This window comes from Dysidea avara, chromosome 11, assembly GCF_963678975.1.
Source record: "Dysidea avara chromosome 11, odDysAvar1.4, whole genome shotgun sequence".
NCBI lineage: Eukaryota > Metazoa > Porifera > Demospongiae > Dictyoceratida > Dysideidae > Dysidea > Dysidea avara.
Window position 1 is genome coordinate 2,389,012 of NC_089282.1, and position 15,980 is coordinate 2,404,991.

General features: G+C 39.2%; 2 protein-coding genes across 2 annotated transcripts; one reads left to right on the plus strand and one right to left on the minus strand.

Moving 5' to 3' along the window:
* Positions 1-1,917: 1,917 nt before the first annotated feature.
* On the plus strand, positions 1,918-2,775 carry LOC136239245 (integrase/recombinase xerD homolog). Its single transcript, XM_066029974.1, has one exon. It carries the CDS (start codon positions 1,918-1,920, stop codon positions 2,773-2,775), a length of 858 nt encoding a protein of 285 aa, XP_065886046.1.
* Positions 2,776-2,907: 132 nt separating this feature from the next.
* On the minus strand, positions 2,908-5,261 carry LOC136239442 (E3 SUMO-protein ligase ZBED1-like). The gene is made up of 2 exons (XM_066030183.1): positions 4,113-5,261; positions 2,908-4,022 (listed from the first exon to the last, which is right to left on the minus strand). Exons 1-2 carry the CDS (start codon positions 5,106-5,108, stop codon positions 3,084-3,086), a joined length of 1,935 nt encoding a protein of 644 aa, XP_065886255.1. The 5' UTR covers positions 5,109-5,261; the 3' UTR covers positions 2,908-3,083.
* Positions 5,262-15,980: the final 10,719 nt, after the last annotated feature.

Genomic DNA, 15,980 nt, shown 5'->3' on the forward strand with positions numbered 1-15,980 from the left:
GCAATCACAACGTTGGCCATGCCCCCATTGTGGCGCCACTAACCATTTCCCTGACAGATGTCCTTTTCGTCCGTCATCTTCAAGCATTGGAATTTCAAACACGGGAACTTCAGATACCGAACCAGGAACTAGGCGGCGAGCCCCAGGCCACCCATCTCACCCGAGACGGGCCCAGCTGCAGCCGCCAATTTGCCACGACTACAACAATGCAGTCTGCCACCGCCCATACTGCAATTACCTCCATAAATGTGACTACTGCGGAGGCGACCACCCGGTCAGGAGCTGCCTCTCCAGCAGGCAGCCCAGGCGTCAATAAGCCACTACCGTGGACTCCCTTACGACCGTTTGTTCTTGAAAGTGAATTAAGTAACCATCCTAACAAAGCCTTTGTCAGGCGACTTATCAATAATCTACAACATGGCTGTACAATCGGCTACGAAGGACCTCAATTTACCTACTTTGCTACCAATCTACAATCTGCATCTCAGCAGCCTAAAGTAATTAACACCACCCTCACTGAGGAGTGTAAAGCAGGACGTATTCTTGGACCTTTCCAACACCCACCCCTCCCGAACTTTCGCACTTCTGGCTTAGGCCTTGTGCCTAAACATGACGGAGGGTGGCGAATTATTTATCACTTATCGGCACCGCAAAATTTTAGTATTAATGATTTCATCGACCCATCGTTATATTCCTTATCTTACTGCACCATAGACGATGCATATAGAATTATCAACACGTTAGGACCTGGAGCTCTCATGAGTAAGATAGACTTAAAAAATGCATTCCGTCTCATCCCTGTCAGACCCAAATACTGGAACCTTTTGGGAATCTGCTGGCATCACCAATTCTATGTAGACACATGTTTACCTTTTGGACTTAAGTCAGCCCCTCACATCTTCAATGAACTATCAACTTCTATTCACTGGATTTTACAGCACACATATGGCGTTCAACATTTACTTCACTACCTTGACGATTTCTTTACTGCTGGCCCCGTCGACTCTCCAGTGTGTAAGCAGAACCTGCAAGCTATGTTTGCATTGTGTGACAAGATCAATGCACCCATTAAGATGTCGAAAGTGGAAGGCCCTTCCACCACCTTAACATTTTTAGGAATTCAGTTAGACACAGTTACTATGGAAGCTAGCATAACACCTGAAAAGAAACTAGATCTCCTTCATGAACTTCATTGGATGACCCATAAAGATAGCTGCACTAAAAAGGAGCTGCTTTCAGTCATCGGTAAACTATCATTTTGCTGTAAAGTTCTCCCTGTGGGTAGAATGTTTCTCCGTAGAATGATCGACCTGAGCACTACGGTGAAAAAACTTAATCATCACATCCCTTTAACCACTGAAGCACAACTGGATATCCAATGGTGGATTAACTACTTACCCAAATGGTCAGGGAAAAGCCTCATCCTGAAAAATGAATGGACACCATCACCAACACTGCACCTCTATACAGATGCCTCAGGATCATGTGGCTGGGGGGCATACTGGTTGGGCAGATGGCTGCAAGCTTGTTGGACGCCTGCCCAGCAACAGATGGATATCACCTGGAAGGAACTGTTTGCCATAGTATCTGCTGTACAAGCATGGGGCTTATTCTGGCATGGGGCTCATTAAAATTAAGCATGGGGCTCATTACAAGCATGGGGCTCATTAAAATCCTATTTCACTGCGACAACAAATCAGTTGTGGACATCTGGGACAAGGGGTCAACTCGTGCTGCACACACTATGGCCTTGGTAAGACTGTTATACTTTTGTGCAGTGCACCACCAATTGAATGTATGTGTAGTGCATGTCCCCGGTGTTTGTAATGATATCGCAGATGCATTATCTCGTTTTCAGATGGACCGGTTCTGGAAACTAGCCCCAACAGCCAACCCGAGGCCGGACAGCACCCCTGCATGGCCGACACAGACCTTCATGCGAGCCTCCTGCAATGCCGGTATCATGGAGTTGCCCAATCAACACGCCGTACATACAGTGCAGGCCTCACAAAGTTCCACGCCTTTTGTGACCAGTACAATCTCCACACCCACCCAGCATCTTCTCTAACGCTACAATACTTCTGTGTACATGAAGCTCGCCACATCTCTTATAAGACCATTAAAGTGTACTTGGCAGCTATTCGCCTTGACCATATTGAGAATGGTTATCAAGATCCTACAAGAGATAACCTCCTGCAACTAGTCTGTAGAGGTATTCATCGTCATCAGGGCGATAACCAGCGGAACAGATTACCAATTACCCTCAACATCCTACGCACTTTAAAGGAGCAGCTCCGCCAGTCCTCTTACACATTCCAAGAAAAGCTTATGCTGTGGTCAGCATTCAAAATAGCCTTTTATGGCTTCTTCAGAGCAAGTGAATATGTTAACCTCCGCTGGGATGATGTACCTTATGATGAAGAACAAATGTCAATTACTTTACACCAATCAAAGACCGATCCATTCAGACGAGGCCACACTGTACACATTTTTAAAACTACTTCATCTACCTGCCCACTTAAGGCACTCAAACAATATAAGGATTCTGTCACCAGCACACCACCTCATGCCTTTCTATATCACGCCGGCAGGTTTACTCCATTGTCCCGTCCAGCAGTCACTAGAGTAATTCGACAGCTCCTTTCACAGGCTGGTCTTAATTACATGGACTATGCATCACATAGCTTTAGAATAGGTGCTGCTACCACCGCAGCAGCTGCCGGCCTTCCAACATGGATGATTAAAAGCCTTGGACATAGGGGTGGGCGGTATTGATCAATATCATACCACGGTATTTTGATTATAAATATTGCGGTATTACTAAATACCTACTAAATATGTACAAGCAAGACACTGACTATTATCCACAATTAATGCTTAACTGTGTTTCTTCTTTTTAGGATTTGGAATGCAGTTGAACAAGTTTTAATTATTCACAATTATAATGTCATACTGTAAACTGTATACAATCACAATTAACAATATTATTTGTCTTGATGAGTTCTATAAGGTTGATAAGCTAGTCTTTCATCATCAAAAAGTTGTACAATAAAAAGCTAATACTTTTATAGATGCCGAAAAACTTACAAGTTTTTTGATAAAAAGACTAGCATATCAACCTTGTCAGGTTTCATAGTAGCTCTGAACGGTGAGACAACATTTCCTGCTGTGCTAAACAGCCTCTCTGATGCCGAACTGGTGGCACAAACACACAAATACTTTTGTGCAAGCTTTGCAAGTACTGGAAAGTTAAACTGCTGCCTTTTCCACCACATCAGTGGATCCTCTTCAAAATCTAGCCTGTGTCCTGACAGATATCCATCTATTTCCTTCATCACAATCTGTCTATGCTGCTCCTCTTGATTGACAGGGGAAGCATGCTCTTGTTCTTGTTCTCTAATCCTAAACTCAAAGTCCTTGAACAAAGTTCCAAGGTTACGTTTCTTCTTTGGGGCTGATGGCTGGAGAGAAGAGTGTGCAACTTCTTGTGTTCTAGATGATTCTGCTCTAGAACTATTCTGCTGTACTTCTTGTAGTTCGTGGCAAACTTCTAAAGCATCATCAGTCACTTTCTGCTTAATGGACATCAACTCAACTTCTTGCACATGTTCAAAGTATTTTACCTTGAAGCGAGGATCTAAGAATGTAGCTACTTGAAGAATTTCATTCACGGTGTCATTTAATCTGCTATAGCGGCCTTTGATGTCATCAACAATACGATGCTTGATATCCCTAGTTAATGCTGTATCTTCAGCACCTTCCTTCAGCAAGTCACTTTCCAACAAATACAGCATTGGGATGACAGCTGACACTGTAGCATACTGCTCCCCTGATAAGATGTCTGTCAAGCCAGACAGTGGTGAGACTGCACTATCAATTGATTCCAGAACATCAAGGTCCTGCCAAGTAGGTACCAGATGGCTAGTAGTGCGGTCACTGCTCAGCACTAATCTGATAGGCTCCTTCTGTTCCAAAATTCTTGATACCATTTTTGACATTGAACCCCACCTGGTAGGGCAGTCCTACAGGTAAGAGAAATATTTCATTTTTTAATTTGTACAAACATGTTTGTACAAACATTGAAACATACTTCACATGTTTGCCTTACTTACTGCAACTAAGGAATGCTGCTTGACATCCATGTTAATCTGAGCTTTTGTCAGTTCCCTTTTCCTCTTCCAGCTCATTGAAAAAGAACTGACAATTTTCCTACACACACCAAGTGCCCGACTGCATCGACTGTCATCTTGCACAGATTTAGTGACAGCAAGGTGTAAGTTGTGGCCAAAACAGGGAAGCCTTAGCCAGTCCAAGATCCTCGCAGCAGAAATGATGTTGCTACCATTGTCTGTTGTAATGCAAATTTGGTTAACAACATCCAAGCTCCAAGTCTCCAATGCTGCTTTCATTGCTTCTGCCAAATTAGCTCCTGTGTGATCCTCAGGTAAGTATTGGGTCTGTAAGCACTTATTACACAGCTGCCATTCATCATTAATGTAGTGTATGGTGTAACTGATATAAGGTACCATCCCCACACTTGACCACATATCTGTTGTTGATGAAAAATGGCTTATCGAGCTAATTTCTTGCTTAACTTGCTGCTTCACGGTGGCATGGAGGCTTGGTAAAGCTATTCTTGAAATATGATTGCGACTTGGAATGTCGTAGCGTGAATCAAAAGTTTTAACCATTTTTCTAAAGCCAGCACCTTCGACGGTATTAATAGGTAAGCAGTCTTTGGCTATGAAATAAGTAATAGAATCGCTTAGTTCCTTCCATTTCTTTCCCTTCCGATCGTATGGCTGTGAGCGGACCATCGCTTCTTGATAAGTAGGTTGATTAACCGGTGGAACGCATCTTGCTCGTCGTTCAGTGGAGTCCTCCTTAGCTTTCACTGCGTCCATAGCCTCTTTGTACACTATTGAGTGATTATTCTTTAAATGTGAAAACAAATTCGAGGTGTTTCCATGTTTAGCCAACACGCGTTTACGACAAAGACGACAAACGGCACTTCCATCGTCAACCACTCTCCCATCAGCACCTTTCTCTAAACCGAAATAATCCCATGCTACACTCTTCGTTCCGGTTTTATTAACAAGTTCTGCCATACCGTACAAGCAACTAGCACCAGCTGGAATAATACGTATACCGTTCGAGAACCGGTTATTTCCGGTATTTTAGGTATATCGGTATGCGGTATTTTTAAATGTTAAATATTTAGTTAATCGGTTTTAAAAATATATTGCACAACAACTAAATACCGGTATACCGCCCACCCCTACTTGGACACTGGTCAAGCAACGCTTACTTGTCTTATATTCACTGCCAACTATCAAGAACTCCAGCTATTCACCGATTATTAGCTCATACGGACGCATCCAACCAACCAGAATGGGACCCAGACTGTATGCATCGACACATTAACCAGCTAAACTGACACACCATATGCTAGTATTTGTTAACATAAATGTACATTCTGTTAACCACTGCTTATCCAATGTTAAAATTAAAAATAAATAAATAAACTAATATAAAATATAACCTTGGCGCCGCGTGTAGAGGACGAATACTCGGGCAACTGGGGGAAGTAAATTTATAGGAAATTGAAACTAATTTGGGCAAAGAAAATTTGGGAAAGTTTTAACCAAATAGCCTTGAACTGTTTGCATCTGTAATAATCACAGCTTTGTGTACTTGACTTCGACAACAACTTTTACCTGTTGCTTATTGCGTATCAGTGGTTTAACTTGCATGCCTGTTAGAACTCGAAGCATGCTAAGTATCATTACATGAATATTTATTGCGGATGGATGGTGCATGCTGCCCACTGCACTGAGAGTGCTGCTGCGTGCATGTTATTAGTGCTGGTGCGTACATGTTATTATTGCACAGAGTGTGCTGCTGCGTACATGTTATGATTGCACTGAAAGTGCTGCTGCGTGCATGTTGTTTGATGTACTGAGAGTGCTGCTGCATGCGTGCGTGCGTGCGTGCGTGCTGTTTGCTGTACTGAGAGTGCAGCTGCGTGCCTGTTATTTGCCGGCTGTACCAAGAGTGCCACTGCATGCTTGTTATCTGCTGCTCTAAGAATGCCACCGCGTGCATGTTACTTGCTGCTTTGAATTGAGGTCCTGTTGCATGAGTGTCGTGGCTGTTATTGCATGATAGCTATAGTTAACTGTTACATAAATGTTCATGGCTGCTCATACTGGAGAGCGCTGACACATGCTGCTGCATAACTTTCACCATTGCCGCAGTTAATGTTATTCAAGACAAGTTTGGTTTGTTACCTCTACATGTGAATGCATGTGCTTCAACTGCAGCTCGGTATCTGCTGACCTGCGATCCCGTGACCCCCTCAGTTGCCCAGTTATCACCCAAATTAGACCACTAAACTGGCTTCTTTGCTTAGCTACTTGGTAGGCTTGACTAGAGTGAATTGTCGCATGTGCATGATTCAATATTACAGGTACATTTAAAAGGGAGGATTGGATGGTGGCCTGACTGTATTGCATGCATAGCTCGGAAGCGGATAGTTGGAAAGGGACAGGCCGCCATCCTGCTTTCTCTCTTTGTTTAATAACGGAGGTAATCGTACATAGTTTGCTGGTAAGGTGAGCCTTTCTTGTGTATTGATACCATTGTGATTAATAATCATGTATGTGTGTAGCTTGTCGTACCTAGTGTGCGATATTTGGTGCATGTCAACTAGTACAACCGCCTTAAGGTTGGCGTGGGGCTGGCTGATAATGTATAATTGCTCGGGGGCGGTTGGGTGGCATGCGGGCAGCCCCATGCCCGCTCTATAAGGCGGTTGGAAAGAAGTACTGGTAAGATTGTTAAGTAGTTTTAGTATATACGTAAACAATTCTAATAAACATGAATAACAGTTTACGTACAAATATATAGTTCTCTAAAGCAATGATAGACCACAAAGTCATTACATTGTTAGAAAAATGTACTATTATGTGTATGAACAACTTACGTGCTGTTATTGACCACAAGTGAGGATCACATCAGAATTAACATAGAAAACAAAACATTTGTTATAAAGGTGTACAGTTACTATAAAACTAACATAATATAAAGTAGTTCTAGTATATACGTAAACAATTCTAATAAACATGAATAACAGTTTACGTACAAATATGACTATAGTTCTCTAAAGCAATGATAGACCACAAAGTCACTACATTGTTAGAAAAATGTACTAATATGTGTATGAACAACTTACCATCTGTAATTGACCACAAGTGAGGATCACATCAGAATTATAATAGAAAACAAAACATTTGTTATAAAGGTGTACAGTTACTATAAAACTAACATAATATAAAGTAGCTCTAGTATATACGTAAACAAGAGTACATAATATATATATATATATTATGTACTCTTGACGTAAACAATTCTAATAAACATGAATAACAGTTTATGTACAAATATGACTATAGTACTCTAAAGCAATGATAGACCACAAAGTCACTACATTGTTAGCAAATGTACTATTGTGTGTATGAACAACTTACTTCCTGTAATTGACCACAAGTGAGGATCACATCAGAATTAACATAGAAAACAAAACATTTGTCATATTAGTGTACAGTTACAATAGAATTATAAAGTAGTTCTAGTATATAAACAATTCAACCAAACATGAAAAGTAGTTTACGTACAAATATTATGGTCGTAAATTAGTCTGTGGCTTATTACTAAAGTTTTAGCACCTGTACATTAGGCAACAGGCACACCCCTTGCTATTCTACACCTTTATGTTTAAAATAGAACTAGTCTGTCATTTTCCACTCAAAATGCATGAAAATTTTGGATGAGTTACTGTAGTACGTTTGCTAAAAAATAGCGCTTGAGGTTTTTTGATAGCAACTTTGGGTGACAAATAGCATGGAAGTAAAAAGAAAGATTGGTGGCAGTGTCAAACCGGAAGTTGAGTATCTGATGATTGAGAAGCTAAGACAAAAATAAAAATACACAATAGTTTGTACTGTTTTGTATAGTGTATCATGAAAGTATCAAGGCTCTAGTGTGTACCTGTAAGACTAGTTACAACTCGCATTCTACAGCATATTAGCATTTGGGTTTGGACCAAAGTGTGCTCTAGTGTTAGCGTATAACCAGTAAGAAAGTACAGTATATTTACCCAAACCATTTGTGAGTTATGGTAATTTTGTGGCAGCCGTACATGAACTTAACATCACCAAAGGCTGTAATCCAAATATTGCAATATTGCAATACAGCAATATATTGCAATATTTTTAAGGCAATACACAATATGGTATTTACCCGTATTGTTGCATCCCTAGACCTAACAAAGTGTTGAGAGTCCCAAACTGGAAAGTTAGCAAGCAGGTGGACTTAATAGTTAAAACGCAACAGTTCAATTAAGTCACTAGTGAAGCCACAAAAGAGTTACAAAGTGTCTAGTTGATGATGATGAAAGAAGCTGGTGTTGCAGAACACATTGCCGACTAAGCAGCTCAACAAGATGTCAACCAAATTGCAGGAATCGGAATGGAGCTGTCTAGTCTATGACAACAGCAGATACAACTGAGTGTACAGAGAACAAAACCAATTGATCAACTGCAAAAGACAGGACTACAAGAATAATGAACTGCTGCATTACCTTGCTCTGGAAGTGGAGAGGCATGTGCAAGGTTGCAGCATGAAGAGGGTATGCAGTGGGCAGTTTGTTAATTAGTTACAGTAGTTTAAAAAGTAGTTAGAATAATTTAATTATAGGCAGCTCTTATGAACCACCATGTAGTAAAGGGAAATGAAGTTGTGAGGAAGTAGTAACTGACAGTGGAAAAGTAAAAACAACAGCTAGGTCATCACCCATTAACTCACCAGCAGCTGATAAAACATTCTTATAATTGGGACCAACATTTATTTGAGTGTGACTTTTATAGAAATATGGTTTATATTACAGCATGTGACCATTTATTACAGTATCTTATTAATACCTCTGCACTGCAAAAGTGTAAAGCTGCTGTTCTCTTATGTCCAATTTACAAAACCTGTACTTATTAATATTAAGCTGCCAATAAGCTTAATACTATGCTGACATAATTGGTACAGGCCTAGTTTTATGCATTACATAGTTTGCATAATATTTGCATCATTACAATATATAACATTAATGTCATACGTATTACTCAGGACTAATACACGTCAGACAGCAATCATAAACAGTGAGATGACTTACTGTGTGCCATGATCAGAATTATGTAATGTTATGTAGTTCAATACCTACAAATATGAGAAGACATAAATTAGTATATAATCGTCATACAGTACAGTAGTAAGGGGTCAAAAAGTTTGAGATTTCCTGTCCAAAAATGTCATCCTAGAACCAGCCTCACCTTTCCTTTACATCAACTTAGCAGTATTAGTTAGGCATAGTCAAACTCAAACATGCCTCCAGAGGGATCCCAAACACTTCCAACAAGTTTCTATTGAATTATTTAACTGAAGTTTCACTTAATTGACTAAATGCATGACTGATGCCAAGCATAACTCAACTTACATCTACAGTTAACACTATAGGATTGACTTCTCCAGTTTGATGTCACTTGCGTCCGAGACATGCACTTTTGCCTACTGCATCAGTTATATTGAGTGCATCATGGATTTACCTTTGTCCTCCTTTGTGTCCCAATTCTTTTCCACCACCGTGAAGGTGGTAATTCATGGGTAATGCACACATACTGCTTCCTTATGCCGACTATATTATATATACAACAGAAATCGTCTGTAATTTCTGGAATAATTGCATAGGCACTTCTGATACTTCTTCATTTGTAGTATCGTATAATGGGCAGAATATCGCTGGAATTGAAGTGGAATAGCTTCTTTACTTTCAGTGATTGGTGCAAAATTAGACAAAAAGTTTGTTTTATTAAATTTTTGCTACCATTCTATCCTTTGATGCAGTGGCGGAGGAAGTAGTTGATATGAGGGGGGCTGACCAGGGGCGGAAATGAACTGAGGCACTACATTGTCTCTGGATTGGTAAGGTGAGATCAAAAAAAAGGTCACAGCCAGCTAACAATAGTTGCTCACTCACCAGCTACGCATTTATAGCTGATAAACTATATAAAAATCCTTACATAGCTCTAATACTGTGACTGCTTTATTTGAGTGACTGCTCTATTAGAGCATCTCAATCTTTATCACGTTTTCAGCCCCACTCCAAGAAGGATAATTTTGCCATGATATCATTCTGAGGGGAGGCTAAGCCCCCCTTCATCTATGCTTTGATGCAGTATAAGTGTGGGTTCACCAGTCCAACTTATGTTATGAAAACGTAAACAAACAAGTACGAAGAAAAATTACATATTTTCTAGGAACCATAGAGAGTGGAGATTGAATATACGTACATCCCTAAAGTATAGGGAGGTATGTTCCGCTTCCAAAAATGGAAGGAAATGGTGGACCTATTTTCATCCACTTTTGGACATTTTTTTTTTACTCTGTGATATATCCTTCCAATTTTGGATGGAAATAACTCATTTCCTATATACATAGTGGAAAAAATCTACAATAAGGTTCCAAAATTGGATTATTCCTTAATTATATTCTTTGATTTGGTACTTCACGTGATCCTCAGTAGTCACAATACAAAACTGCAAAACGGTGGGGGATTGTTGGGGATCATTAGATATTCAGATCGTCCTTCATGTAAGCTTCAAGGTATTACACTTTGTTTTGCAATCACTGCTTGAAGTCCGGGTGAAATTAATAAGTTGCAGTTTGGTGTAGCTACACTGGTGTTATGAACCAGTATGGAAAACTGGTTATTAACTAGTATTGACTAGGTCAAGCCAGGCTAAGAAACTGGTTTTGCCCACCCACTTGGTAAACCATAAATTACCCCTGCTGACAAGTGTTAACATCATAACATAACCTCAAAGCATGTGTAAATATGTGATTGTAATAACTTTTACTGTAAGGCAGGATGTTGATGGGAGTTAGTAAAATGCGGAATACGGAATAACGGAATTGCGGAATAAGCAAAACTTATCTTTTGCAGATTGTACAAATAATATATAATCTATAGTAATTATACTTTCTTTTCCTTATAACAGCTCTGCATGGCACACCACAGCAATGGATAAACAGCAGCTGGGCGAGCATTAAAACAGGACAAGCACACAACCAATCATCCCTAGAACGATCTACCTTCGCTAAACTTACTTACCTACACTCTTGATTCAAACTTGAAGAGTTTTGAAATCTATTTAAAGACAAACACAACCACTGGACTCCCCGACTGAACTCCTCGATAGTGTGATTCTAATAAATTCGGTCGGATACACGTGAAAGCTAGCTAGTTTGACCTAAGAATAGAACTAGGTCTTAGTGTTTTGTAGCAGTATCATTACAGGAGTATAGATAAGCCAGTTTAGCAAAGGTAGATCATTCTAGGATGATTGGTTCTGTACTCATCCTCTTGCCCAGTTACTGTTCATCCATCGCCGTGATGTGCCATGCAGAGCTGTTGCAAAGTATAATTACCATAGATTATATATTATTTGTACAATCTGTAAAAGATAAGTTTTGCTTATTCCGCAATTCCGTATTCCGCGTTTTACTAACTCCCGATGTTGATGGTCACTTTTATACCACCCTAAGGCTTCCAACATGGCATGTTGAGTACCATTATGTCTGCTAATTTACAATCAGACAATAACCGGTCAATATCCAATTATTCACCTTCCAAAAACTGGTTTTAGTAAACTCTGTAGGTTCACAGCACTAGTGTACACTACTTCACCAGTCTTCATGTACGTATTCTATTAACAAAACATGAGATGATTCAGTGAGTTATTCAGAGATCATGATGTATTAACCTCCTCAACAAAACAAATTTTGTGTAATGTTTCGTAGTGGTACTTAAAGCGCATCCAACCTCCTCTGGCTTAAAGTGTGAGTTGAAATGCTTGCAATAAGTTGAAACAAAATTTTCCAAATTTTCTATACAGTGGAATTTTCTGCTGACTGACTGACTAATGCCTCGTAACTCAATAGTGGCTAAAGCTACAAGCTTGATTTCACTGTTTGATGTCACTTCAGCCCCCACTGGTGCCTTTTGGTATACCACAGTAAGTACAACGCATGCATCATGGACTTACCTAAGTTGCCTTAGTGCTCCTTTTTGCCCCATTTCTCTTCATTGACAGCTCAAAGTGTCAATTCATGGTAGCATGTAGTGGCTTCACTATCTGAATCACCCATATTTCCATAACCCCTGTAGCTGGATTAATTGCAGAGGCACTTCTCTCCATTTGTACTGCTGTGTAACAGGCAGAACATGCCTGAAAACTAAGCATAATGGCCACTTCACTATTCAGTAATTGATTATTGGGGCACATGCTCAGATGCAAAATTAATTTGATGACATGAATGTATGCATCATAAAGTTACCTTTTTTTGTGTTCCATTTCTTTTTGCTGCCAGTGTAAGGTGCTGATTAGCAGTAGTGAATTTATGGTTTCATTTGCAAATGAAAATAATCTGTAATTTTTGCACCATGCCTTAAACATAAGAAGTAAGAAAATTTATCATTCGCCATGAGCGCAAGTACAAGGAATTTTAAGCTTCACTTCGGATCATAGAAATAAAACGTGATGAAACAAGGGAGATCATGCATTTAGTTCTGCAAGTATGTTAATGGAAAAATTGGATTACCAGAATAATCCATTATGGACAGATTATTCCAAAATTGGAAGACTAGAACCATCCAATTTTGGATGATTATAAATTTGGTACAGATTATTCCAAAATTGGAAGACTAGAACCATCCACTATTGGATGGCTATAAATTTGGTACAGATTATTCCAAAAATGGATGTACAGAACCACCTAATTATGGAACCTTATTGTAGATTTTCGTCACTATATAGGAAAATGAGCTATTTCCATCCAAAATTGGAAGGATATATCACAGAGTAAAAAAACATCCAAAAATAGGTCCACCATTTTTTGAAGCAGAACATATGGACATAAACATGTGTATGTGCAAGCATTATTTGAATCAGAATCAGTTGCAAAGTGATTCCAAAGGTAGTTAATGCTTGACACCAGTGAGTTAATTTTAGTTCAGTCAATGATTTCTTTATAGAAACTTGCTGAAAATGTTTGAGGTATCTCTGAAGACATGTTTGAGTTTGACTATGCCTAACTAATAATGCTAAGCTATTGTAAAGAAAGGTGAGGCTGGTTCTAGGGTAACATTTTTGGGCAGGAAATCCCAAACATCCCTGACCTCTTACTGTATAATGATTACTAGTGCTGTTTTAGTATGGAAAATCATTTTGGTTTAGTTGTAATTTCTGGAATGATTGTATAGACTCTTCTCCTACTGTTTCGTTTGTAGGGTTATGTAATGTGTGGACTATAGCTGGAATTGAAACAGAGCACTGTATCCATAGGCGGATTTAGGAGGTACTGTCAGGGGGACCAAGGAGGGGCAAGAAGTTTTAGTGTTTATTCCACTAAGAGGAATTCTAGTACACAAGTTATATTCAGTTGCATACCTTTATTCAGTATAGTTGTATGAATGATAGACATACAGTTTTAAGACTGTAGTTGGAGAAAATTTTTAAAAATCAGACCCCCCAAGTTTGAATTTGGGAGCATTTCTGATAGAATTTAACTTAAAAAGTGTATGCTTGCAATGCATATAAAGATTAGTTAGCCTAAAACCTGTTTGATGGTAAACTGTATAAATCAAAATAAAGGTGTATGGTATTGTTATAATTGTGAATGTTCTATTAGAGTAGTGACTGCTCTATTAGAGTATCTCGATCTTGGCACAAAAATGTGACCGGACCTGTGAAAACCCGACACAATCGCAAATTCCTGTTTATTAAATATTTATAATCTACTTAGCAAAGTGTACCCTCCGGAAAATTTTCAGCCTCATATGCCAATAACTTTAGGAGTTACAGCCCTAAAAAGTGGAAAGAACAGAAAAATTTATTTGTACAGCAAGTATAGGGAAAATTAATTACAGGCACATACAAAAACGGTTGTAACTTACCAATGAATTGATGTACGGAGCTACAATGTTCACCATCGTGTTTGCCATGAACAGGGGAATTAATTACTGGGCAAGTTTTTCCTTTACTCAACCATCTTCACTGCATACGAAGGCACAATTTGTGAAGAAAAAATCGATCGCGTACTATTGCTTCGACGTGACATAAACAAACACTCATAACTTCTGTATCCTTACGTCTACTGCAATAAAACAAAGATTTTCTAACTCCTCTTGAGCAGGCAAATACGATGATATCCAGGGTTTTATTGTTAGTCCTTTTCTTCAGTACGAAAGAGGCATTTAAACAATTTACAGAATTTTTCAATAATACGCAAGTATTTCACCCAATCTATTCAATGCTTTATACTGTAAATTTAGGCTTGCGCGATTGTGTCGGGCTATCGCAGATCCGGTCACAAATTTTAACCTATTTGCCTCACTTTCTTTACAATGTATGGTATATCTGTAAAGTAAAAATATAACTGTTATCTTCTAGTTGCCCATTGGCTTTCCATACTTCTGAATACAGTGTGATGCATGATTCCAGTTTCTGGTATCAATATAGTACTGTGGGGGCAAGAGAAGAGACACGGGGGGGAGAGGCACAGCACCCCTTGGCCCCCTTTCAGATCCGCCTATGACTGTATGTATTATGCTTTCAGTGATTGCTACACATTTTGATGAAAATTATATGTCTGGTACCATTCTACCCTTTGATGCAGTATTTATGGGTACCCAGCCTGATTTATGTAACATAAAATAAACAAACAAGTATGACAAAAAGTTACAAATTTTCTTTTCAAGTAGGAATCAAAGAAATAAATAAGATTGCCTATAACAGCAGTTACACTATTTAGCTAGTGGACACTTAATCCCTACTTCAGTCTTAAATACAGGGGTGGATCCAGGGTTTGGCAAGGGGAATGCACCTGGGTAGTGGAATGATGGGGGGTGCAGCTCCCAGAAGCTAAAGCTTTTTCATATGTTTCAGCAATGAAATATTTGATGTAATGAAGTTTTATGCACAAATATATAAATCATACTGGTAAGTGGATTGCATGCATTATTGATCTGCAAGAGTTGCATGTATAGGGATAAGAGCATGAGAATAGTTCAGCTAGCTATAACATGAGCTCAAAGGAATGACAAACAAAGGACCATGTGCTTTTCATTCTTAGCAGGCTAAGTGTGCCATGCATGGGATATATAGTGCTGTAGATGCTAGTTTTCATACTCAACAACTGTGGATCTGCCACTGAGATCAAGACACATGGTAGTGTGCTATGCGGCCCAAGAAGCTGGCGCGCCACACCATGAGTATATTGACAGGAAGAAAAAAAACACAATTTTCACATACATGTAGCTCTGTGATCTCTTATCTGATTGGAACCAAATATGTTACAGACATGCCTGCACAGTAGGGGAGTCTACATATGAAGGTTGAAGAAAATCTCCTCAGCCATTTCTGAGATAGAAGCGGCCAAAGTTATGTGTTTTTCTTCTACTTCTTTTTGCACACTTTGCAAAATCTATCATAAAATACAAATGCGTACTCCGATCAAACTGAACTTTGGTACACTTAAAGTGCTCATTAAAGCAAATCTCAGTACCAACTCTAATGGGAATCCAATATAGAATCACGGAGATATGACTGATTATTCACATAAAATTAAGATCGAACTTCTGTCATTTCCACAGGGTAAACCCCTGGAAGGAATTAGCTTAAAATTTCTATTTAGATGGAGTAACCATCATAGGAGTGCCTTTTGTGGTTTGAAAGGAATCCAGATAAAGGCCATTGGGATATGACACAAAACCCAACCTGTGTCGAGAGCAAGTTTTTTGAATAAAAAACTATTAGTTTTCACGCCTACCAGGCAAACCGCATTGAGCAATGAGCTGAAAATCGGTATGTAGC